Source organism: Micromesistius poutassou (genome assembly GCF_964030765.1).
Source record: "Micromesistius poutassou genome assembly, chromosome: 7".
NCBI classification, from domain to species: Eukaryota; Metazoa; Chordata; class Actinopteri; order Gadiformes; family Gadidae; genus Micromesistius; species Micromesistius poutassou.
Window position 1 is genome coordinate 12,931,119 of NC_140277.1, and position 27,168 is coordinate 12,958,286.

Genomic DNA, 27,168 nt, shown 5'->3' on the forward strand with positions numbered 1-27,168 from the left:
AATTTGATGATTTATTCATGTCATCTTTTCTGATGGATAATTTAGTCAAATGGCCCAATAATTCCATGTTTTATCTTAAATCCACTGTCACTGACTTTCAGCTATTACAAAACGAGGCATGCTCTTTGAAAACTCTGCACTGTGAATTAACTTGTCTTGTGTTTCCTCACACACCACCAGGGAAAACTCCAGATTTGATTGAGCCACGATTGCTCTGTCTCTCTATGTCCAACTCTTAACTTTAGTTAAAGTGTGGTGTGGGTGTCATCAGCTTCTTTCTTCTCCTCTCATTACAGCAAGTGGGCAACGCTTTGAAGTACACCTTTGGATTCATCATTGTGTGTGTTGTGCTGCTGTTAATTGGGTAAGTCAAAGTCGCATGAAAAGTCCCTATAGTTGTGAAACTGGGTTTGAAAGAGATGAGACCATGGCATAATGCACTTTGTAGGGCCATCTATCTGACTGATAGTTTGTATGCACAATATATTGGACATTCTGCATCACTTTTTTCTAATTGTATAATATTGCAGATAGAAGTCGAGTTGAACAAATAAGATAATGAATGGAGAAAAAGTGGTGAGTCAGTGGATTGGCCCTGTCCCAGTCAATATTGTTTTAATAACCTTTTGTGTTCAACACCACCTGCACAACTGAAACCTAAAACCGTTACAGAATTGGCAGCAACAGCCACAAGTTAAAGTTCCACAATCAAATGTGATCTCTCAAGCATTAAACAGTGCAGTGGCAGCCTTTGATGGAGCATTTTCTGGCCATTGTTTTGTTTTTGTTTTTTTAATTGTACACACCCATACTTTTACGCCACTTGGAAATGTAGGACTTTTAAAGACTGGGGAATGGAGGTACATTTTGGAAAAGCTTGATCCATTGTAGCTTATTCAGGGCTATTGTTGCTGTAGTCACTTGATTTTAAACAACATGATAGCTTTCCTCTTGGATTGCTTCTCTGATACCTGGGCGACATATGAACAGTGTTTGCTGACTGCTCACTCGATTGGTTCTTGTGTGGCCATACAAAGCTTTTGATTGCAGCCTGTTGGCTGTCAAGGGTTTAAACTTTTAAAAGCCCCACTTTGCTCTCTTTATCCACAATGTTTTTTCGATAAATAAACCGCTCTTTTCAAAATGCATTGGTGATTATGAAACCACTTACTAAAGTATGCAATATGTGGGTGGTAATACTCAAAATAAAGCATGATTACAAGGTCTGTTTACCCAATTATCTCAGAGTGTAGGCAGCCAGAAAGACAAATCCAGGTCAGTCTTGCAAATCGAAGACCAATCCTACTTGTATATTGTAAGTTATAATACATTTATACAAACGCAACAGCCAATAATATCATCCTGCCCAATCTATGCAACATACAGACTTCGAGACTAAAGCCATATTATGCATCGCTTTGTTTAACCAAAGCAGTTCACAGTTCTAATCATACACATTTTTGGGTAGTGATTCGGCACACGATAAGGTAGACATACATTCCTTCATGAAACATTTGCAAACGAAACGGCTGATCCTAATATGGGAAACATTAAAACAGAAAACACAAATCCGCAAAAATCCAGTCGACCAAATGAAGTAAATCTTCATATAACAAGATTCTGAAAGAATCAAATGACAACAATTGCTTCCTGCTAGAATTATTCGCCGTTGTGTGAGGTCTTCATAAAGTATATATTTTTATGTTCTTGAAGGGCAAATGATACCTTTAAATGATGGGCCGTTCGGTCTTCGGCATGCACAAGGTAAGGCAGGTGTTCCAGGATAAATGGAACTTAATATTTGGGCGAATGTCTTTCAGAAAAGGAATAATGGCAATGATTGTACATCCTCAACAGAGATCAACCGAGAACACAAATCCAGTTGCTTTATATTTCACACACTCAAGAGTCAAATCCGCTACAATAAATAAATAACAGCTGTTTCATCAGTAAACACCATCTTCAATTTGATAGCTACTGTGTGGTTTCACAAAGGATGTTATTCAAGAAGCAGGGAAATCCATGTGATATGCATTTCCTCTCTTGTTGGTTACCAATCCGAACACGGTTCCAAAAAGTTGTTTCCCAGTCCAATTTTTGGAACAGCTAGCTGGAAATAGCGGCGCACATCCGGATACTTCCATCATTGACAGCAGTCTTCTCTGTCCCTTCTGACAGTCTGCTGTCGCCCCTCTGTCACTCTGTCTTGTTCTGCTGAGGGAATGTTGAGGATCTTCCCAACAGACAGCCCTGCTTCTGGCACCACTTTTGAAACACATGAATGCAGATTTACATAGCACATGCAGACCAACTTTAAATAATGTTAATTATAATTGTGAATGTATAATGAACAACTCGCTGTAAATCAGTGAACAAATACACCACCTTGTTTGCATACATGCTCCAACTCTGTAAGTCTTGAAAAGATTAGAGTGACTTATACATTGGGAGTCTGTTTAACAACATGCTGAATTTTTGACTTTTTTTTTTTTTTACGTTTTATGTAAGCTTCTCAATACTTGCATACGTGATTCACAAATAGAATGCAGACCAGAATCCTGAAAATAATATCAGTAACAATTGTAATTTTAAAAAGCAAGCTCATTTCTGGGATATATGCTTTTAACACCTCAGTACAACCCTTTTTGTGCTGTGCTTTTTGTCCGGTACTGAGACACATGCTTCTTCTCTACAGAGCCTTTGTTCCCCTTGACCCCCCGCCCAGTACCAACTCAACCCAGTGGGAAAAGGTGCAGCACCTGTTTGAGGAGCTGGGGAGCAGCCGTAAGTACAGCTCGGCTTAGTACCGCACGTGTCCTGCGCGGCTCGTATTTGTGTTGTTTCGGAGGGAGGGGATCCTTCATGAAGTCCTCTGTTGAAATCATAATTGATCTGTTGGATATCAAGGTTTAGCACCTCATTGAACACAGTCCTGAGTGGAACAGGCGGTGTAAATAGTGCAAACTGCAAAGGATTGCATCTCAGGCGATGCCTTTCCAGCGAGCCTGAGAGAACGGTGCATTTGTGTATCCCTTTGGCCTTTTACAAAGCCGAAAGGTCAAATCATGCGCATTATTGAAACGTTTGCACATTTTAGATGTCATTTGAGGACCCGTTAGGTTAGAATCCACACTTTGCTTGACATATAATAAGTTGAAAGATCCCTGTGTAAGCATTTCTGGTCGCTCGTGTTCATGTTTTGTAGCTGCAGACGCGTAGGCCTTTCCAATCCTCCCGGCTTTAAGCCATCCGAGGCTAAGGGAGGAAGTGGGCACATCTGCCACTTCACACTGTGTAGTTAGACGGCGGCAGGCCCCTCCCAGCCATCCTCTTTTAGCACAGTGGAAATTGCAGGGCTGCCAAGGAGAAAAAGTGAAGATCATTCCTTTCTAATTCCCCATCCCTTCCTTCTCCATATGGAAAGCTAATTGAGCAAAGAAAATACACTCACACTAAGGACGCCTCCTGACCTTTTGTGTTGCTTAAATAGTTTGCCGCCGTTTTAAATTGGCTGACCATTAGATTTGTCTTCATACTCCAGTCATGCCGGAGTGAACTCTAAATAACTAGCCAATTCAACTCTGGCGTTAGGTTATCATTAACAAGAGCATGTAATTATGCATTATTGCAGTTTTCTCTTTAAGTAATTTTAAACATTCAACTTACATTTTAATATCCATGAAGAAGCAACATTGCAATCAGTCATTACTGATCAAATCAAATCCAGACCCTTTTTCCTCCTACTAAACGCAGAGTTTTAATGCTGTTAATGCTCTTAATATATATTCTAGCCTTTCCATAGGATCAAATGTGTGTGTGCATCTCTTTAATTTATTTGAGAAGAAAAGTTAAAACAAATTCGAACAACAAAGTTTGTTTTCCCTTCCTACAACAGTACAATGGAAAGGCTTCTCAGCTATTTTTGAATACAGCGAAATATATCTTATGGCCAAGCATTCAGCGTTTGAATATGCACTTATGCTATAAGGAAAGCCAGCACATTTGTTCTATATAAATAAAGAAGTGAGCGTATAAACAAGAGCCCATCCATCCACTCTAAAATACACTGTTTACTGCAAGCAGCTAATTTGCTGGTATGACAGAAGGAGGTGGCCAAGTGATGTTGAATGCACATGAAAAAGAAAAGCAGAAAATGAAGAATCAACTGAACCTGGCTATAATATATATGTTTCAACTGTATGGCTTTCTCTTGCTTTCATTTCCATAGATATGCTGCTTTTAAATTTAATTAATGTTTGTTTTATCATAGCTGAAATTAATATTGTGGACCAAAATTGGTATCGTCAATATTTGCTGACTTTGTTCAGATTAAGATATATCGATTCTGTGAGAAATAATTAAATATATTGATTTACCTGCAGAGCTCTTATAGCTATAGTCACCACTGTATGGTCCATATTATAAGTAAATAAGTATGTTAATAAATATAAATCAACATGACAACTGAAAAAATTAAGTGTATGAAACAATTTAATGTTTGCCGACCCTGGCTCGGACACAGTTCTGTTATTGTTCTCATCATGACAAAAGGCTGGTTGATTGAATATGTTATTATGTTAATATTATAAAAGCTCTTGCTGAAGAATTCCTTATAAATTTAAGTTGCTAATTCGGGCGGGACCAGTGAAGAGACCATTACAATATTCCCTCCCTACTTTAAAAGCCAGACATCTTATTGGGTTACTGACGTCTCTGGCAGCACATCTTAGTTAAAAGAACACTGTCGGAGTCTCCATCTCAATTTGAAATGTAAAGGATAAGTCCAGCATTATACATTCTCTTTTTTCATTTCATTATTTGCCTTCTAAATTAGAGACCACTAAATGCATTTCTGTTAGGTGTATACGTTTGGCCTGCTATATTTCTATATTTATTGAACCAAGCTGTATATGGTTATTCTATAGCAGAAGCACAGTAAGCATATTCCTCCCACTGTACTAGACCAAACCATAAGAGAGTGACTCACCCTCAAGCCACTAAGCCTACATGGGAGAAAGGGGTCAGAATTTCCCAGTAATCCAATGATAGCCTTTGGTGATTCTCTGACTTGCAGTGAGGGAACCAATGTCCTTAAAGAGGACTTAAAATGGATGCCGTTTCCATATCCCTCATCCAAAACTCCAGGGACTCCTATGATACGCAAGACAATTTCAATGGACATGAGCAATTTATTCTTGCTACGCAGTTTTGACCTGTAAAAAGAAAAAGTGTTACCAAGGTGACAACAATTTAGTTTTAGCTATTCTCCCTCACAGCTGTCTTCAGCTTATTCAGCTTATTAAAACATATCAACAATGGGTATTACTGCAGAGTAAAACTCTCTCAGCACCTTTGTTATGTTATTGTCTACTTCTAGAATTGCAGCAGCTGTTACAGCAATAGAAATATTTTCATTCATTTTCCAAAGTTTAAACATACACAATGTCCTCAAATGCACCCATGGCTAGACTTGACTTTATCAAAAAAAAAGATGCCTACTTGGCATTCAGCAAAAGGCTGCACCACAACCAAGGCAACACAGGAACTGTAGAATTGTAAAAATGACAGTAGATGGGTCAGGCAGATAGCAGAAAATAAATATTTTAGTTCATGTTTTTATATATGCTATCTGGGTTATGGCTTGTCATTTTGACATGTTGGTGCGATATTCTGTTTTTCCCAATAAGTCACGTGACGTTCAAAATAAATTCAGATTACAGATCTCGGTCCCCTGCTCCTTTAGTTCCCTTACGTGTCGCGTTGTAGCTGGCTGAGATGGGAGACCATTTGATTCAAATCCTTTCGCATCCTATGTTCCATATCTGACTTGAAGATCTCGCTGCCCCATCAGTTTTTTCTCCGCATATGAACATATTCAAGTGTGTGCACTATACACACGTCAAAGGGTTTGGATTATAAGCAATTCAAAACAATTGACAATCATTTGTCTCCCTGGTTGCATGATGGTACTTTGAAAGCGAAAAGCTGAGTTCTAAAGCTGGAGTACCTTGCTAATAAACACTCCCTGCATAAGTCTCTGGCATGTATACCGGCCCAGAGGGCTTTAATTCAACCAAGATAAGGGCCCCAACAATCCATCGCTGATGAAAATGCGACGTGCGATGTGCAGATGTGGTCCCGCCGATAAAAGACAATATTCCCAATGTCTAATCCCCCTAGAATCTGCACCAGATACCAACAACATTCACACAAAACGGCGTCCCTCCTTGTTTAATTTTTTTTGTGCTGACTCCATGGGCTTGTCTATGCTGAACATGAAGCCATTGTTCCATTTTACCACAACCAACAAGGCAAGTAAGTTCATGCAACAAAAAAAACATTCCATAAAACATTGGAAACATCTTTTCAAATGGTAATCCCCACAGCTGCTGCCACATTTCAGCCTTTTCATTCATTCCACAAATACAATGAGGCTGGGGTATATAATTAATCTTAATTTTCCCACACTTTTGTCTTGCGTCTTTTAAATGTAGTTTTTTATAACAACTCATTCATGGCTAAGACTGTTTATGTTTCTAATGATTTTGTAACTACAGAAAGCCCCTGTGAGGACTTTTTCCGGAGCAGCTAGGTTTCCTGGATCAAACACATAATTGCTATGCACTCCAATGTTTCTGGTGTACTGCCGGTTCATGAATTAGTTTTGTGGAGAAAAGTGAGAGACATTGGAAAACCTGACTTTCTCCCAAGTATTTGGAACATCTTGAGGCTGTGTTATAGATGCATCAGTAGACTCTACACTAGGCGCTTGCCAGTATTTCATCTAAAAGCATCCAAGTATTTCACCTAACTCAGTGGAGGTGACATTGACCCTGTGTTATAAAAGTGGTATGGAAGGAAAATATTGAGACTTTGTTAAGAAAAGCCATCAAAATGACAGCTGGTGAATATGCCTTTCAGATAAACGGGGTTACATATGTTAGATTATCAATGGGTACAAGATTCATTTATATTGGCTTAAAATACAAGGGAAGGATTTACAAATGTAGACAGTAACGCTGTTGCTTATTGGTCCTTGATCTCTTTCCTTTTTTTCGTCTCCAAAATAAGTAAACTATTTTTTGAGAAACAAGGTCAATGGTTGGGTAATGATGGCTAGTAGAAGAGCACTTCTTTTCGTAACATTGTAACTGTGAACAGAGTTTTGTAGTGAACTGCTCCGTACGATATGATATTCCTAGAACATCTTCTCATCCTTTGCTACCACATCAATAAAGTGAACACACTGGTAGCGCTGATAATAATCTGTTACCTTTTCACAGTTTCAGAAGTACCTGAAATATTGATCTTGTTTCTTTTAAGTGCGTATTTAAAAAAGAGAAAACAACATAAAACCATTCACACCGATGACGACAGAATCAATCATAGCAGCGGGGGCATCACTCGCATGGTAACATCAAAAAGCTCAGAAAGTCCAAAATTACTGAAGGGTGGCTTTTAAAGGAGAGGCGTGCAGCTCTCAGTCGGAGCGCACTGACAGGTGGGACACTGACGGGGGAGAGAGCTGCCCGATGTCTCTTCATCAATCCCGGTCTTCTGGCTCCTGTTTTGACAGCTGGTGTGACACCCACTGTGGCCCTTGTCTGATGGGTGGTCCCCTTGCTATCTCAATCAAAGGTGACATGCATCAAGTCAAACTACAGTGAAGAATGAAACAGGCGTTTTAATACGCCGTCTCTTAATAGCGGGCGGCGCGGAGGCGTGCTGGACTAACGAGCGGCCCGGCGTTGTGCAGTGTGGCTCGGAATCTCTTGAGATTTGTGTTGTGTGCTTTTGTCTAATACTTGGGGAAAATCGTGATTTTATTCAAACTAAGAAACATAATGTTTTTTTCTTTTCCTCTATTGAATCATGCAACACTTGGACTTGCGAGTCCAGGTCCCATGTGTAATCATTATAATCTTCAAGATTGCACCATCAGATACAATCCCAGAATGAAACAACCTTGTTGTTTCCACTGCAAAACTCAATTCAAGTTTCTGTTGAAAATGCTTTTTTCATTGCTATATTCTGTGAAAGAAATTGACAATTGCTGGTACCAAAAGAGCCGGCCGAAACAAAGGAATGCCAAAGGCCTTAATAAGATGGGGGAGGCTGGATAATGGATAGATAAATGACAAAAATAAATTACTCTATTAAGAATACAATTATTCCCTGTTTCGATATGTAATTTGACTTAATTCCTATAGCGAAACGATTAGCCAGTGTATAACCTTGGGGCATGGAGAGCTTTTACTGCACCAAGTTTGTGTTGTATCGTATCCAACTATAGGCCCTGTTATTATTATTTATACTAGGACATAAAGTAAAGGGTTTGCTATATTTATTCTATTAGCAAATTAACAAAGAGCACCCTTCTGAATGGAGGGCGTCTGCCTGCTGCTTAAAAACCTAAAAGTTTGTCTGGGTCAACTAGAAGGTTTAGTGGCTGGTAATTCATGACTGGTCATGCCAGATGACCCACTAATGTCCATAGTATAGGGAAAACACCCGAGTACAGTGCACACATTAAAAATGACAAAAGGCTGTTAACCTCTGGCACACTTCGGTACCTTTGGGCACTGGTGTCCCTTTGTCAGTTGTCAGCGTGGAATCTCTAATGGCCACCCTCTCGCTCCCTCTCTCCACCTGCAGATGGCCTGCCTGCGTTGTCTTTCTCCATCAGTTCCTTGACCTTGATCGGTATGCTGGCAGTGATCACTTACACGGTAAGTGGGGACAGTCTACAGGTGTTTGTCTGTTGTGGCGTGCTTGGGTGGGCTAAATCCGTACACAAACCGGAGCTTGTCATCCGAGGGGAGGACGTCCCCCACCACCTCCCCCCCCCCCCAAACAAATGTGACGGCAGCCCAGTTAGTTAGTGGGACACGGTCTCCTTTCGGCTGCAGCTGCCTGTTTACCTGCAAAAACGTGTCGAACTGGGAACACATGGTTTTGGAGAAATGGTCTACAAAACGGGGCCCGCTGGCTTTTTTTTATTCCCATAAGGGCTTCCTTACTAGTTCTGTAGACGTTGTTGACATTGTCTCATTTGTTTAAGAGCCCTTTAACAAGGGCTCCTCTCAAAGGGTACTTGAGGGAACCTGCATGTTGTTTAGTTTGTGCAGCCGCTTACAGCTGTTTGTTCATTACCTATGTTCGTGTGCTTTGTTGTTTGGGTATAAGAGATGGAGTGGACGCTCAGCATTAACAATATCTCCAGACTAAAAGCCTCTGGCAGTACATGTATCCAATGGGTGAGACTGCAGTGTTGTGAGTGGGGGGGCTTTTGATTGATGTATGTGAGCCCTTGGCACTCCCACTTATCTGCTGTTGTTTTATATACAACTATCTCAGTCTGTCTATTAATACGTATTTTGATTCCTGCAGTATTCTGTACTTCTCATGCTTCACCTAGATAAATATAGACGGTGGTGTACGTCTTAATAATATACAGTCTATTTTTCATGAACATGAACACGGCATCTCGCGGGGACCCAGCCCAAACTGCCTGTGGCTTTAGTACACAATCGCACAGGCACACCGGCTACTGGGGAATAGAAGGGAAGCGAAATGGCAACACATGTTTTTAAAGCCGCCAGTGAGTACTGAGTACAGGTGCTGACAGCTGACCTTGATTTGTCCAGCTTCCTCTCAGATGAAAGCAGTGCTCTCTTAACAAATTCTACATTGAATGTTAGTGTTTTTTAATAAATAAAGTTTTGTGTTGTCGGTTGTAGCAGCAATCCCCCTTCAGGACCGACACCTACCTCCTGTTCCATGACGGTGTTGATTACCGTTTTCCATAGAGCGCATAATTAGAGGTACAGTAAATGTAAATGTGCTCAGATTTGCGTAAAAACCCCATGTTGTTATGGGCATGGTGAGTGCCCTGTGGAAAACAAAACTCCTGGGGCGCTTTTGTTTTTCGATCTGCTTTGTTTTGATAGTCAATCAAAGAAATATGGCAGCAGCTGGGATCTCTCTCTCTCTCTCTGCTTTCCCCCCCCAATCTCTCTCTTGGTTTCTCTATTTCCGTCTCTCACTTTCTTTCACACAACAAACACAATGTCCTTTTGTCAATTAATGAAAAACCTTTTACCCACTTTTATACGTCGTCCTTTCTGCAAAAAAGGACAAACACTGCCGAATCCCCTCCATGCTAGAACTGTATCGAGTGATTTACCATGTGTTGCTATTGGTTGCTATAATGCATGATTAGCCTAATGGAAGTGAGGGGTACCCATGACTCCTGGGTTAATTTATCACTGCTTTCTGAGGGTGCAGAACCACTTACGCTTAATTCAACAACTCTCTGAGATGTAAACTTCACATGACATTCCACCTTAAGTAAATGTAAAAGCAACACATGTCCCAGCACTCGCTTTTTTCCAGTGCCATGGTATATGTCATATATAAATGGTTCCCCAGTGCCAATACTTCTATATTTATTATATTAATACTATGTATAACATACATGCATATAAAACCTCAATGTTCAACATCAATCTAATATATTGACATGCATGTCCATATGCACAACAAATGCTCCGATGTATATCCCGTTTACATTATATCCATCTCAGTTTGTGTGAGCAGCAGCTCCACAGAACTCAGAAGGCCTTCCCTCAACGATGAAACACCCGTAATGTCCTACAAGGTTATGGTTAGGTGCCTTCATCGATTTTATTTCCCCCACCACTACAGGGCAGCGTGTACGTACCATAGCAAGCCCGTAAATAAACGGACAGCGAAGCCAACAGAGTGTTCTGCTGTTCTAATGGTGTTCCAGTTGACCTGCCCAGGGCTGTGGTTCTGAATACTATAGCCTGGTACCCTTCTTAGATTAATTTGGGGCTAATTCAAAAGTTCAAAGATAATAGAAATACGGCTTACCGGTATATAATACTTATAATAAAACTACTACTAATTATAATAATATCAATAATACTATGACTAATAAGAATACTATTATCAATAATAATAACACTATCCATTAAAATACTATCAATAATTATAGTAATAATTATACTATTATCAATGCTAATAATGAACTTTGTTTTTTTACATAATATTCCTTAGTGGTACTTTCTCATTAGTAATTAAGTGTGGGAACAATGAAAGCAGTGCAATTACTGAACCTTTTATTGCCTGGCCCACTATAATGGGGCTCCTCCTTAACTCCTGGGCAGGGAGTGCACCTCCAACCAACCTTGTTAAAAGCAATCGTTAGTAAAAGTAAATGCACAGCCACTCCGCACACTCTCCGTTCCCCTTTCATGTCCCATTCTCTCCCCAATCAATACTTGGAAACAAACACATCTACATTCTGTCCCGGCTGTTTAGAATCAGTGCTTCAGAGTATGGGTGAGGAGATGGAAATTTTGGCTAACAAGTGGTAAACTTTGACCGAAATAACTGCAGATGAAATAATCAAATACTTAAAGTTGTTTTGAAGTTACTTTATTGGCTTGGTCCAGTAACCAGTAGTTCAACTGTTTTCATTAAAGTATTTACTACTTTGATGATTAAGTATTTACTACTTACTTTTCACCTTTAATGCTCAGATAACTGTATTTTTCTAAAATAAAGCTGCATTTTCTATAAGCCAGTAACAGTAGCGGTAAAATTTGGTTGTATGTATAACAAGGCTTCTTTTTTTGCAAGTAATTACTTAAAAAAGAGTCTTTCAATTCTCGTTCATGAACTGAGAGCACGTTTTGGAAAAAAATCAGCCTTGTTTTTTTTAGTCAGTTACCAATGTTTATTTCTTTAGGAGTTTCTTTTACTTGCAAACAGCACAAATCACTGAAATCGGCGCAGATTTTATTCTTTGATGTTTGCAAAAACCAAACTGCCGCAACGAAAAATAAACTGCAGCTACATTTTGGGTTCTTAAAATCGGGATGCAAAACATGGCCTTATTTTCCAAAAATACGGTAATACAAACCTATAATTGGGTTGGTAAGTCGGTTTTTCTCTAGACGGGTCGAAAAAGCACCTAAAATGCATGTTTTATATTTCAGCAATATCACACAAGTGATAACGAGTGCTGTTGTACTGTACATCAGTCCGGCTGTGGCTCGGTTGCAGATATGCTGAGTGACCAAGATAATCACAGCCACACAACAGTTCTACAACAACATTGAATAGTCCACAGTGATAAGCGACAAAAGATCACAATTTGTTTGTGTATTTAATTATTGATGTGGCTCCGCCAACACAAATACTTCCATAACTGGACTGGGACTGGACTGTTGCCAAGCAACACATAAACATTTTCCTGCACACAAGCTTGGTATTTGGTCAAGGTCTACATGTTTCCGCAGGTCAGCTACTTTGTATCATGTACATCATGTTTCCACTCATTGTACAGCGTGTGAAATAATAGTCTGCTGACAGTGTCTTTGGTGGCGTGTGTATTTCTGATGAGTTAACAGCTTTTGATCGTTACTGTAGGCTAATTAACGGTTATTAGGAACACCTGTAAAGTAAAGGGGAGTGATGCATGAATAAAAGTCCCAGTTCTTTTATACTGTGTCAGCACTCATGGACAGCCCCCCTTCCCCCTCCCCCCCTGCTGTAACTATGGCAACAACTCCAGCCACTAGAGGATGCTAATGGGTAAACTAACATAGTGCAGGTTTAAAACAACATTATGTTGGACAATGGCTAGGGGTTAGGTTTTCTAAGTTTATTTACTGGTACACTCAAGCTTTAATAAAAGGAGAGGGAACCTTCTTAATATAGAACGTATTCATTATTAACTTTATTCACAGCGTATTATGTTAACTCATTTCTGCTCCAATTGCTGTGTAATCCCAATACAAGTATTTTTTATATATATAATTTATATTTTAACCCAATCAACGTTTGCATTGTCTGCGTTAATATATTGATTCAAACCAATAAAATGCCCTTGCAAAGGCTTTCCCTGAAAAAAATAATAATCCTTGTATACCTTCATGCTTGGCTCGGTGTAACTCTCATCTCATTACAAGCATGTAGAACACACCGAATGAAATGCTTTGAAAACACATCTTTTGTGCGGCGTCCATATGCAGCTTGTCGAGAGGCCCAATCTCAATTTGCAATTACCTGCTTAGCCATTCCTCAGTGACACTACACTATTTAAAATTAATCCATCCAGCCTCCTTCATCCACCCTCACCCCATCCAGCTGTACAGTGTCCTCACTTTAATTAGTATTCAATGGGTTTTCATCAGACGCCTAATAAGTAGTTATTATGTCTGGGCGACGTGCATCGGGTCTGGCCGGGTGTACAAGGCGACACCTGTTCCAGGATTGCGTTTTCTCTCACGCATGGAAGAGGAGAAGGAAGTGCTTCTCTTGGGGGATCTGGGACAGGTTTTCCTTTTATGAGTGCGTTTGATATTCGGGACATGCTTCGGCCTTAAGAGCTCCATGATTCATTGCAGGAGTCGACATTGCCTGTAGCAGAGATCCACAGCAGCGACTAATAATAGTCTAGCCTGACTTAGTATCCCGCGTGGCTCGCCTAATGCTACACCTCACATCAAAAACTAGTCAAAGTTGGTTTAGAAGATAAAACACGGCAATCAATCCTTCCTCCCGAACCTTTTAATAGACAAATATGAAGCGTGTCCCTCAAACAGGGTTATGGTTTAATTGCGTCAATGGACCCTTTGTTTTTTTATGAATTGTAACAGTGGCTCTGTTCCAACAAGGGAAAGGCAAGTCTGGACCCAGAAAGAGCAGCACACCAGCGGGCTATGACGTTTATTTTCATCCTGTATTGATTTATCTCTTTCCCGGTATCGGAGATGTCCCTCATTTTTAATTAAAGTTCGAACAGCCAATACTGAGCCAGACGGCCGACTCCAACCCTCTGTACCTTTTAGTCATATTTATGTCCTCGTCTCTCTGGCTGTCTGTCCGTCGCAGTCTGTTGCTTTCCCTCTGATCTGGCCCTCTCTGTCTCTATCACTCTCTATCTTTCCATCTATTGATCCATCAGTCTACATCTTTTGACCTATATTTCGCCCCATCTATATCTATCAATCTACCTCTCTATATCTCTCGCCCTAGATCGATCTATTGATTGATCTGACTATATCTTTGGATTTATCTCTCTATCTATAACCCTCAAGCTTTCTCTATCGATTGATCTATATCTGACTATCCATCTATCTCTATACCTATCTCCGTATCTATGTCTCACAATCTGTCTCTAAATCGAATGATCCATCTATCTACCTCTCTATCTATCTCTATCTTGATCTATGTATGTTAATCTATCTGTCTTGAACTTTCTCTATCTTTCTCCCTTTTATTTCTTTTCTGTCTTTATATCTCAATGTCTCATCTATTGATCTGCATTAAATGATGGTGCTGATGGTTCTTGATGACTGCTCTTTATTTATGTTCCTTTACATAGCACCCACTTCACACTGTATCCATCTCTCCCATTACATATTTATACATTTTTGTTTTCCACAGCGTAGGGGGTATTGCTGTCACATGGGGGCACTGTTAAGCTGTAAATTAACAGCAGGGTCATAGTGGCTAATGTCATCAAACGCTTGCTACACATTTAACAATAACCCTGGCACAATTATATTAGATTTGCACATTAAATATAAATAAATAAATAATGTTTTTTTCTACAGAACAATGACTTTTAAATATGCCCTGCTCTGTGAGTGCTTGTTAGGGGTTTGTGTGTAGACGTTTCCCTTCATTAGACCGTTGCTATGCGTTACGTGTTGCAATGGGTTTGTCATCAAGCAGGGCCGCCTCGGCGGGGGCGGATGCACGTGTAATCAAACGTATGTTTCATCTCAACACAGACAATAACATGGGGATTTAATAAAGGCCTCTCTCTCTCTCGCTCTCGCTCTCGCTCTGTCTCTCGCTCTCTCTAGGCCTACGGTATGTCGGTGCTGCCTCTGAATCTGATCAAGGGAACCAGGAGTGTGGCCTACGAACTCCTCGAAAACACAGACGAGATCGAAGACGTCGAGCAGCAGATTGAGAAACTCAAAGCCAAGGTTTGTTTTTTTTGCTGCTGAAAATCATATCAAGCACATCACAGGAGTTAACGTGTTAGCCCCCTATGAGTAGATTATTACCGGGATACATCGACCATGGCCACAAATTCCTCAGGAGGAATGCTTAAAGTATGACTCAAGACAGGAACGTCCACCTCTACTCATGCAGCTCAACGCATCTCCTTTATGATCGTCTTACAGCGTAGGGATGCACGGCACTACTTTGTCAAGGACGAGAGCAAAAAACATGGATAAATGGGGTATAATTATAGTAATCCATTAGTTGCCAGTGGCAACTTCTCAAGCGCTAGTGCAAGGAAATCTCCCCTAGTCCCTAAATCTGCAAATGGACGAAATGAAACCAGGTAACGCAAGGCTTCACCCACGTTTACTGCAATTATGTGCCTCTCTTTCTTAACAAAGAGGGACATTTACGGTGGGTTTCATCACTATGCACAGACCAAGTCTAGTCATACAAATTAGACAATTCCTTAGCCATTGAAGCCGCTGCACCATATGATCCCGTGATAAGAGATTGTAAGGGATGCTAGTGTCTATTACTAAAGAAACCTCACTTGAATGTGTGTGTATGTATTGCATTCATTGGATACAAAAGGGCCTACAAATGTGTCACAAAGATTGTGGACAGCAGCCCTCACTGTAGCATTCACTTGAGTGGTTCTACATTGTAAAGAACCGCATATGTTATTATGAGCAACAACACCACCACACAATTTGTCTTTGAAACATCCTACTTTCACTTTATATGTCCACCCTTGAAATGGTACCACTTTGTGGTACCGCCTCGCGGAACCTCCTACCCACAATGATCTATTAAAACCCCAGTTTTATTTTTTTTAAATAATGCTATGTTTTCACCCATGGCCAGTGTAAGGACGGACGGCCGCTCTCCTCCAGGGACAGACGGAGCTTGCAGACGCTCGAGGGCAAACTGCAGGTTCTCCAACGCCGGGGCCGCCATCTGGAGATAGCCGAGAGAAACTGCTGTACCAAAGTGGGCAGTGCGCTCAGACCTTTTAAGGTGAGCTTCGACTAAGGAATAAGTACCTCAGCCCTGCCCCTCTATACTTAGACCTGGTTCTCTGCTCACCGGCCTTTTCTTCTCACAACAGCTGTTACCAATTTCTGGTCCTCGGCGGATGGCAGCGATTAAGCGTCCCGCTGGTGTTTTAGGAACAGCCTGATACCTTTTGCACATCGTTTTGACTGTTTTTGATGTTAATAATTAAGCTTTTCTAATGTGATTGGTGCGTTATGGATTCACCTTGTTGCAAAATGTGCACTTTTAATAGGTTAAAATAGTAGGTTATGAGTGGGTGAGAAAGTTTTAGGGTGGATACATATTCACATTACTTTTTCTTGTTTTAAACCTACATTTAACTGATGGCTTTTCTTCCTTTTTTAGGAACAATGCAAGACAGTCCATATACAAGTGATTTTACCTTCCATGTTTATTTTCTTTAACAAACCCAAACCCAAGCCCACCCCATCTCCCATCTAAACACCCCTGCCCCCACCCTGGGAGACCAAATGTTCATGCCCCACACACAATGTCATCGGCTCAAGGAGATAATAAACAAAAACAAAAAAAGTAGTAATAATTCCAATGCCAGCATAAGATGGGAACATGGACACCCTTCATAATGTACAAAGTGTTCAGTGATTGAGGTTAAATAAAACAGAATCTTTTATTTAATGTGTTCAGGTGCATGGGGTTTCAAGCTAGGCGTGTGCTTTCTCACAGGCAGCAGCCCATTTGTCAAATAGGGGTTGCCATGTTGTCAGGAAGATGATTCCTCTGTTGGTAGACTTATAGAAAAGTCTCTCCATGTGGAGCAACTTCCCCCGATCTCTAAGCCAATGCTGAAATCGTGGGCTAGGCTCCCACTTCCACTGTTGTAGGAAGAGGCGTTTGGCCAACAGCATACAGGAGGAGGGAGATGGCTTACCCCTTTATCATATCATATTTATTAAGGGAAGGATTAACTACCACTGATCCAAATATAGCAAGTAATGGGTCTGGATCAATCGTTTTATTTAATGCCTTTTGAAATGTCAAACATGAGTCCAAGAGGAATTTCGCTTTGGGCAGGACCAGAACGGGTGGTGGGTGAGAGTTCCAGCCTCTTGTTTATACTTGTCACACATGGGGGAGACATTGGGATATATGGCGTGAAGCCTGGACTTTGAATAATGGAGGCTGTGAACTACCTTGATTTGTACTAAGCTGTGCCTGGTATTTCTAGAGCTATGGTGTGTTCTATCAAGAATTGCCTCCCAGGCATCTTCAGAGATTTCTGTATTGAGTTCCTGCTCCCCGTCAGATTTGTTTAACGTCTGAAATTACTACGCTGGCCTGTAGAGTATCATGCAGAAAAGAGACGGATCCCTATTTGCCAGGTGCATGACAAAGGATGCTGTCTAGTGTGTTATGTTTGGGCTCATGTTTAAAATGCGGAATATGAATCCTTATAAAATTCCTAATCATATGTACAGTATGTGCTGCGGGCAGATCATTGGTCAGTTGCCGTTGTTGGAAAGAAGCATTGTACCCCTCAACATACATGTCCCTTATCGTAGCAATATTTCTGCCCTTCCAGATTGGGAGGGCAGAAGATTGAGTCAACCAGATTGAGGAAAGGCATGGTGGTGATTAGGGATCGACCGATATGGATTTTTTTTAGGACCGATACAGATTTTTTCATCAGCCTTAGCCAATGACCAATATGCTCATACCGATTTTCTTGAGCCAATACTACCCTGGAAATCCAGAGTTCTCGCAAGAGCACAATTTGAATTTGCTCAGCGAGTCAATCTGGGAACGAGCAATATACTCACTCCCCAATTCCCCTGCCCCAGAACATTAACCAATCACATCGGTGTATCTGATATAGGCGGGCCAAAAGAGTTTCTGTACCGACCGGATACGGCAAGAGTCTTAATTATTGGTTAGCTCCGTTGGTCTGGATACGTCACCCCTTGTATTCTTCTGATTGCTCGTAGTGTTATCCAATTGCGTGCTGTGATATTTTCAAATGCATGCTTGGTGCCGCCCCTCGAGTTGGGCCATTTTCATTACTCGTTGCCAAACCCTACAGCTTTCGGATGTGGGTCTGGATTTCCAGGCTAAGCCGATACTGCTTTTGCTCCCTCAATTTACATCATAAATATGACACTGATGATAACAAATGTTATAAGTCTCAATTTAAAAAAGGAACATTTATTGAACTGTCTGTAAATCATGCCGGGTATAAATATATATATAAAATAATAATATATAATAATAATTAAAAAAATAAAGTCGCCCGATACCGATACATGTAAAAAACCAGGAACCGGGATTCTGACAAAGTAAGGAACAAGGCAGGGAACAAGGTTTTGAAGGCCATTTGAATGAGAGCAGATGTAAAGGCATGCTTGCCTTCCTCCTGTCACCTAATTTGCTCTGTCTGAACTGTGCCTTTGCTTCCTACTGTCGCCCTGAGCAGTGGTGCCAGACTGCACTGTGCCAAGCCAAATGGTCTTGACTTAACAACATGTCCCAAATGTGAGATATGCAGGTCCACTTTAGAAGCTCGCTGTCCTATTATGGAGTGAGCTCAGAGAGCAAGGAATTGTCCCTTCTATTTATTGATATTCCTCATTTCATCCAGTGTTTCTTGTGCTTCTTTTCTCCTCATGCTCCTCCTGCAGATACTGTTGGGTGTCTTCTTCATCATCGTGGCGCTGGTGTTCATCGTTTCATTGTTTATTTCCAAGTAAGTGGAGGGCGGTACAAGTTACAGTACGCTGGTTCAATCCAAAACAAGTCAAATCTAATTCACCTCAACATGCAGTGGGTTTTCATTGAATCTGAAATTCTTTGTGTGTGTGTGTGTGCGCGTCCGTGCGTGTGTGTGTGTGTGTGTGTGTCAGTTTGGACAAAGCACTGCACTCTGCTGGCATCAGCTCTGGATTCATTATCTTTGGCACCAATCTGACCAATCCCCTGAATGAGCTGCTTCTGGTTCTCCAGCCCGTGAGTATACATCCTCCGCTCTGACCTTCAAGACCAAGTGACAGCCACCTGTCTCCCTGCCGTCATACCGCCGCATCTACAGTTCAAACAAATGGGATATTAAGGCGTGATTACACGATCAGGGAGGGAAGAAGTGTGTTGGATTTGATTTGCCATAGCAACACGGTACTTTGATGCCCCAAGGCCGCCATTGATATTATGTGTGGCTTGAATGTTACGCACGCCCACACAGACCTTTATGTCACGAAACCTTGTCCGTTTTTTTGATCGCAGTGAGCCATCAACCATTCCGTTTCATGCTATCTTGGAATCTTAACTTGGTAGGCCAGCACTGCACTCCTGTTATATAGCTGATTTGATTTTATGTCGACAAATGACACATTCTGTTTTAATATAAAACTAGACTGGTAGCTTTTGCATCACCAAGTCCATTTGAGTGGGCCTTACATTCCCACCAATCCTAACACATGTTGAGACTACATTGGAAATAAGCATACGAATCCTGACCTTTCCCAAATGAAATGCCAATTGATATAATGGAAGTCTGTAAGTACATGGTGACTTCTGAGTGCTGTTTTGTGTAGTTTTAACTCTATTTTTATTTATACAACAAACAGTTTGAGGCCAAAACCCTATGAAGAAGCATCATCCTTTTAATCGAATTTGTCAAAGCCACACAGTTTTAGTTTCGACATTTTGGCTTAATAATGACAGTGAAGCATTTGTTATTCAGCTTTCAGAGGGCATATTTTAACATTGCAGTTTACTACTGAGGTAACAATGTTTAAATCCCACTTCAAATCAACACCGAAATGGCGTTCTTATGTTTAAAATAACTTGTGGATTCCCGACACTATACGGTACCATAAATCATTCACATATAGCGTAGGTGACAGATATCAACATCTTTATCCCATAATACATATATTTATTTGCATCATCAACATCATAAATATGGTACACTCTCAGGGTACATACAACTATTAATCCAAAGAAGCACTTAGTTTCCACATTTAGAACTGCCACATTTTGCCAAAACTACAATTACCAATAAAAAGTAAAACTGTGACTGTTATCATTTCCATTTAATGCCAGTGCTTTTGAGTCGCCCTGCAGCCATGGTCTGGGTCACAGTCGCATGTCTAGGAGCTGAACATAACAACTACTGTTGAAGCCTTCATTCCACACAAGCATACAGACAGTGGAATGACTGACAGAATGAACAATTTGGGCACTCTTCGGCTGGATAGTGGAATTGATTATATGTCTGAGGCCAATATTTAGAAATATGACCCTCAGCCATTAGTGTGGCCATCGACAATATATTCTCCTTGTGGAAATAGAGCAGAATGCCACTTTATTTAACGGTGCAGCTTGCATAATATAGTTTCATCTAGCGGCACTGACCTGGCAGAAATGGAATATTATTATATCCATAAGTATGTTTTAATTTGTGTGTAATCCTGTAAAAATATGAATTGCTGTGATTTTGTTGCCTTAAAATAAGCTCTATATATTTAAAGGGCAGGTCCTCTTCCACGGAGCCTGCCATGTTGCACCACCATGTTTCTACACTAGCCCAGAATGAAAAACTGCTCTAGAAAGGACGATTGATTTTTTTATTATTATTGCCATTTTACTTGAAGGCCACGACCCATAGTGTTACAGACTAAATAACTAAAATACTAGTTATATATCTATCAAGGAATCCCTTGACATTTGGCGCTGTCGTAGATAATGACATTTACATTTACATTTAGGGGATTTTGCTGACGCTTTTATCCAAAGGGACTAACAACCAGTCATTCACACATTCACACCAAGGACGGAGTCAACCATGCAGGGTAACAGCCAGCTCGTCGGGAGCAGTCAGGGTTAGGTGTCTTGCTAAGGCACAACTTCGACACTCGGCTAGGAGGAGCCGGGGATCCAACTAGCAACCTTCCGGTTACTAGTCAACCCGCTCTACCTCCTAAGCTACTGCCGCACTGTACTGGCACCTTACAGGCCAGTACAGGACACAGTAGCCTCTCCTACTTCATTGGAATGGGAGAGGTGAGGGGGGGGTTGTCAGTTGGTTGTGATCTGCAACCTCACCACTAGATGGCACTTAATCTTACACACTGCACCTTTAACAGACTTACTTTGTTTAAAAAAAACATACATAAATTAGTATGTTATGGAGTTGTAGGCCTAATATACAGAGGTATCAGATGGTTTGGATGAAGGAACTTCATCCCCTCTTATCTACCTTCTGCTAGTACACAACTTAAGTATTTAAGTGGTATCTAACTAGCAACTGCAATCTCAACTTTCGTGCTCTTTAGAGTTACGTTGACAGGGTCCATAGTCATCTGTGGCCTTCCATCTAGTTCATCAATTATAAATCAAGGCATTTTATGGGCTATCTCTGGACAGTTTGTGAGACTCCCAACACCAAGAAGATGCTGACTTGTATGTAGCCTCGGACCACAACACTGGTCTCCTCTCAGGACTAATTGGCCTGGAGTGTGCGCTGTGGTCTTAATAATTGTTCATCTCTCACACCGCCACACACACACACACACCAGAAAGAGGTGTAGAATGTTGGCCGTTATCTTCATGCGTTCGCTTGCCCCTCAGGATGTAATTATAACCTTGTATCTGATGACTAAGCCTCGGAGAGAGTCGGAGCTCAACCTTTTCTTTGCCCCCCCCCCCTCAGGTTTTCCCTCTGGACTACATCCTGATCACCGTCATCACCGTCTACTTTGTGCTCACCTCAATGGCGGGCATCCGCAATATGGGCATCTGGTTCTTCTGGATACGGGTACAAAGTGACAGCACCAAGCACATAGCTCTTTAAATATTAGGACTGTTGTTTTTTCATTATTTCTGACATATTTTTCTCCTTCTATTACTTCTTCGTCGTCCTATTCTTCTTCTTCTTCTTCTTCTTCTTCTTCATTTTCTCTATTTTCCTCCTCTTTTTCTTTTTCTTCTACTACTAAAACTACTACTGAAACTCCTTCTCCTCCAGCTGTACAAGATTCGGCCCAAGAAGACGCGTCCCCAGGCACTGCTCTTCCTGTGCATGATCCTGCTGCTGATCGTCCTCCACACCAGCTACGTGATCTACAGCCTGGCGCCGCAGTACGTCATGTACGGCAGTCAGAAGTACCTGACCGAGGTACGACCACCACTGGAACGGCCCTGATTAAGGCTCTGTTTGCATTCACCGTGAGGGGAAGTGTCTGGAAGACGGACTTGCTCTGGTTTGCTGAATCACTCAATGGTGCTCATGTGAATGTGTTAAGAGCGACGTTGCATTAAAAAAAAGCATGCGTGTCTGCGGTGTGTTTGGAACAGAGCCACGCGCCCCAACAAGGAGAGGCCACGGGGAACTTTACCACCAGGGTCTGCGATGCTGACGCCCCCCAAGGTAAGGCGGTCTCCTCCCACGTAAGACGTGGTTGTGCACAAAGCATCCCCCAGCAACTAGACAACAGTATTTAAGGATGAAAACGGTGGGCCCGTCCCATTTGTGTCCTTGGCAGAACTCACACTGTGAGTGTGTTTCAGTAATTGATATAATCATTTAATATTTAACAGTTTAATTAATACCAAGGGTAAATATTTACTAATGCATTCGTCCGCCTCTTGCTACCCCATCGGCAACAAACATTATGCTTAATAAACCATGAAGACACAAATGTCCATGCATGGCGCCTATTCCATTTATCAGAAAATAAATGGTGCAAGTCCTCTAATGCAAAGGCTTTACTTGGTAATTAGTTATTGGTTAGAAATGCTTACGCAATCGCATCATTTATGTGCGTCATTCCCTGGCATAAAGTTCACTACATCACATATATGTCTAACCCTGTCTTTGTCATGTGGTTAGATTCGGAGATGAGTGAGCCTCATGACAAACTGGCTCTTGAAATACATAGTTTACAAGTATAGAAAGACTTAAATCGTTGTCAAAATCTGGTGTTTCTTTAACAACCAATAACAATAACTAACAAATTCACAGCCTTGCTCCTGCATCGCCTTTTTTTTTTGACTATTTGTTCCTTTGGCGGACTCTTTTATCTGACACGACTGAGGGGTTAGGGCATTGTTCTCAAGGATGCTCATAGGTAGGCTGTGGACCATGGGCATCAAACCCAGACTCTTACAGCGGGAAGTGGAGCACCCTCACCTCGAGATTATTCTCCCTCGGCCTCAAGGTGGCCGCTTTGCAGTATTTGTGCCTTTTGTGACAACGACTGTTATTTGCCTCTATGGCTGGGACTGTGAGCAGAGCCTTGCGGTATGGAGCACATTTTGTATCACCAAACAGTGTAGAAAGATCAGACTGTCAGCGGGGAGGATAACATTAGATCAGACCGCTTGCTGGTGGCTCAGCACTGGGTGAGGATAGGACGCCACGGCATACTGAGCCCTTCTGAAAGCAAAAGGCTTTGTAAAGGTGGGACATTGTTGATTAGCATGGTCTTACCAGTCCCTCTGTCTATGATTCTCTCTCGTGGTCTCAGTCTCCTATTCTCTCTCTCTCGCTCTGTCGCTCTCTCTCTCCATCCTATCCGTCTCTATCCCTCTCTCTCTTGCTCTCTCTCTCTGTCCTTCTCTCTTGCTCTCTCTCTCTCTCTCGCTCTGTCTCTCTCTCTCTCTCTATCTTTCTCCTTTCCAATCCGTCTCTCTCTCTCTCTCTCTCTCTCTCTCTCTCTCTCTCTCTCTCTCTCTCTCTCTCTCTCTCTCTCTCTCTCTCTCTCTCTCTCTCTCCCTTCGAATCTGCCTCCATCCCTTTTCCTCTCTCTCGTTCTCTCCCTCTCCCCTTTCACTCTCTATCCATTTCGGTGTCAATATAAAAATAAATACTCTCTCTAGCTCTCTCCTTTCCAATCCGTCTCATCCCTCTCTCTCTCTCTGTCTTTCTCTCTGTCTCTCTCTCTCTCTCTCGCTCTCTGTCTATCTGTGTTTCTCTCCCTTTGAATCTGCCTCCATCCCTTTTCCTCTCTCTCTCGTTCTCTCCCTCTCCCCTTTCACTCTATCCATTTTGGTGTCAATATAAAAATAAATAATATCGTTTTCATAATAATCTTCTTTTTTTTTCATCGACATTCTTGCCAGCTGTTTCATAATTAAATAATTAGACACATCATCAATCATTAGGGAACAAGGCGGCCCGGTTCCTTAAGAAAGGTAGTCTGATTCTGGTTATTTTTAACACAGTTCTGAAGATGGTTATTATACAAAAGCTATTAGACACTTGTTGCTGGATCACAAAGGCTCATGGAACTGGGTCATTGAAGACGGTAATTGCAGACAGTATTTAAACAAAGCGAAGCTCATAGAGATCAACAAGTGTCACACTTTATTTTGTGTCCTCATGTGAATCTTGGAGAGAGCGTGTTGCCTTGTAATGCCATACACCCGGGCCCCTAACATCCTTCCATATTCCTTCTTTATGTGCTGGCTATAAAAAAACCAAATATATATATTCAATACTGTTGTATATATCACAAGCTCTGGACGTTTAATGCTACAGTTGCACTGTGACTCGAACTGTGAATCGACTAGAAAAGTGCAGCAAAGAAACTGGATATTTTTATCGCAATATCCCAAGGTTGATAAATAAATCATCTATTACTATAAAATTGCATATCATCACACCTGCTCTGAAGCCTGATAACCGTGAGGTTAAATACCACACAGTGGATTTATCTTCTTTTACCAATCTACAAGTGGTGATATTTAGATAAGACAAAGTGAAATGCTGTTTTCTTTTGGTCTCGTGGAAATGCCATCTTGGGGTCAGGGTGAGAACCTCTGACTGGCAGACGTTGAATTAGATAATTACAAGATTGAACAAGGACTGGTACTCTAATGTGGGTTCTAAAGTGGGTTGAAAGTCAAGCATTGCAACAAATAACGGTTTAGCCATTAGCAAGGGAGTAGAGGTGCTTAATTCTCTCTGTGCGCTAAAGATGCTCACCCGTTTATAAGTGATTTTCATCTTGTCTCGTACACGATGGCGTAATGAGTCATTAACATGTTTTGGCCAAGTCGTTTTATAAGCGATAGAGTTGGTATGTAAAAACAAAAGACGCTCATAGATTGGGTTTGAATATTGGTGTCATTTATTTAGTAACGTTGCTGTTGATGGCCCGGTCTGAGTTGGTTACATTTCTCGGACCCTTTTAGTATAATTACCCGGTGTGGGGCCATTGCATAGTCATCATCACTCGTTATACTGTCATACACAACAACGGTCCTAACTTAACGTCCTAAGCAGGGTTGAAAAGTAGTGTGCTGTGGGCCGTAACCATGGTGATAACACATCCCCCCCTCTTTCCTCGAACAATCATGCCAAAACAAAGTCTTTCTCCCCAAACCCACTGAAATGGGAGTTCACTTACGCTTTCATACCATGCTGAGTTTTTTTTTGTCCTATCGCTCTGAAATAGGAACCGGCTTGGCCGACCCTTTAGGTTCCTAGAGCTGCTCTCACGATAATTGAGTCCATCAAAAGATGTTTTTCTCCGATAATGCGATAATGACTCGATGAGTTTTTTTTTGTGGTGGTGCTCCATGGTAGTGCAGCCGGCTCGAGGGCATTTATTTTTGAAATAGACAAATTGACAATAAAAAACTAAAAATATAGACGATTGAAAATTAACATATTATATTTTTCAGTAAATGAAGCATTATAGCTAGTTATCATTTCAAAAATAGCGTTGCTTTGTGTATTGCACCCTTTCGCCGTTCACCGTTTTCCATTGTAATGTTTTCCATTGATGTTCTGTGTTAATTTGTGTTTGCATAACAAACACAGCTGGGCGCGTGAGCAGCTCAGCCTCTCCCTTCCGCCGTCTCCCAGTGGCTGTGATCTCCTTGCAATATGAACCGTGTATGAAGGGGGGCGCTGGCACTCTTTGCTCATCCCCTGCATGCGTGTTCACCCTATTCTTTACCATTCACATACGAGGTGTGTGAAAGATCTCAACGACCAAGACAATGTAGTGGTACCACTAACGTCAAAGGTTGGAAACCTAGATGCCTGGAGCAACGGAGAAGGAAGAAAAAAAAGAGTGAAACAATGGCGTGTGCCACAGGGGCTGCCACACGGCCTGCCCTCCGAGCCTCTCCACGTTTGTCCTGTTTAAACTCGTCTTGATAATACAACACCAGGCAGTTTAAGAAACTCAAGTCTCCGATCAGACCGGCCCCCCAGAACAGCAGGCGGGATCCATAGACGGTCCGGGGGCCGATCGGCTGGGGGCCGATTGGTCAGTGCATCACGGCGGTCTGGCGGCGCTCGCATCTCGGTGAGCAGGTGCTTTGTGCCAAGCTCCCCATTATCTGTGCGGAGGTCATTATCCATCCATTAGTCACTTACTCAACATAATGGAGATGAATCCGCTGGAATGCGTTGCCGTGGTTCCTCCTCCCCTCACACACACACACACACACACACACACACACACACACACACACACACACACACACACACACAGGTACGCACACGTACGCACACGCACACACGTTAAACGCACACACACACACACCACCAAAGTCCTTTTAAGTCTTCGGTTGTCAGGGACTGCAGAGACAAGGCGTACGGAAAAGGTTTTCTGATGAAGAAACATGTCGATTGTTTGAGACTGACTGCTCTATGCGTTCCATTTTGAGGAGCCACAGGTAGCTCCATCTACAGTAGGTGGTGTACCCCTTCTCAGGAGTTTTTTTGTATTTTGTGCCTGTTATACAAATTGTGAAAGCCAGCGGTGTGTGGCTGATTCGTGGTTTAGTACGTTTGGTTTAGTAGGTCACATTGTTGTAATCCTCCACCATACATTTAAAGGATTTTAATAGTTTGTTTGTTTGTTTGGCCTTCACAGTGCTGCTGATTTGTATGGATTTCTTCAAGCAAATGCAATTCAAAAGCCAGTTGGCCCACTCGTTTTCCTCGCAGCAAAAAACATATATAAAGACACAGATGCACACACACACATCCAGTGAGGCAATTTATGTTTTCTTTTTTTTCTTTTTTAGAGGCATGACTTCTTTAGTTTTGGTTCTGTATTCAATTACTTTTTTTTTTTTGTCATC

General features: G+C 41.6%; 1 protein-coding gene across 1 annotated transcript in view; it reads left to right on the forward strand.

Moving 5' to 3' along the window:
* lmbrd1 (LMBR1 domain containing 1) overlaps nt 1-27,168 on the forward strand; it is a 49,419-nt gene that overhangs the window by 14,068 nt on the left and 8,183 nt on the right. Inside the window, exons 5-14 of the mRNA XM_084470308.1 lie at nt 297-364; nt 2,696-2,784; nt 8,656-8,729; nt 14,907-15,032; nt 15,922-16,074; nt 18,747-18,811; nt 18,969-19,071; nt 21,776-21,880; nt 22,091-22,240; nt 22,420-22,492. Coding sequence (XP_084326434.1) covers nt 297-364; nt 2,696-2,784; nt 8,656-8,729; nt 14,907-15,032; nt 15,922-16,074; nt 18,747-18,811; nt 18,969-19,071; nt 21,776-21,880; nt 22,091-22,240; nt 22,420-22,492 — 1,006 coding nt within the window. The remainder of the gene's footprint in view (nt 1-296; nt 365-2,695; nt 2,785-8,655; nt 8,730-14,906; nt 15,033-15,921; nt 16,075-18,746; nt 18,812-18,968; nt 19,072-21,775; nt 21,881-22,090; nt 22,241-22,419; nt 22,493-27,168) is intronic.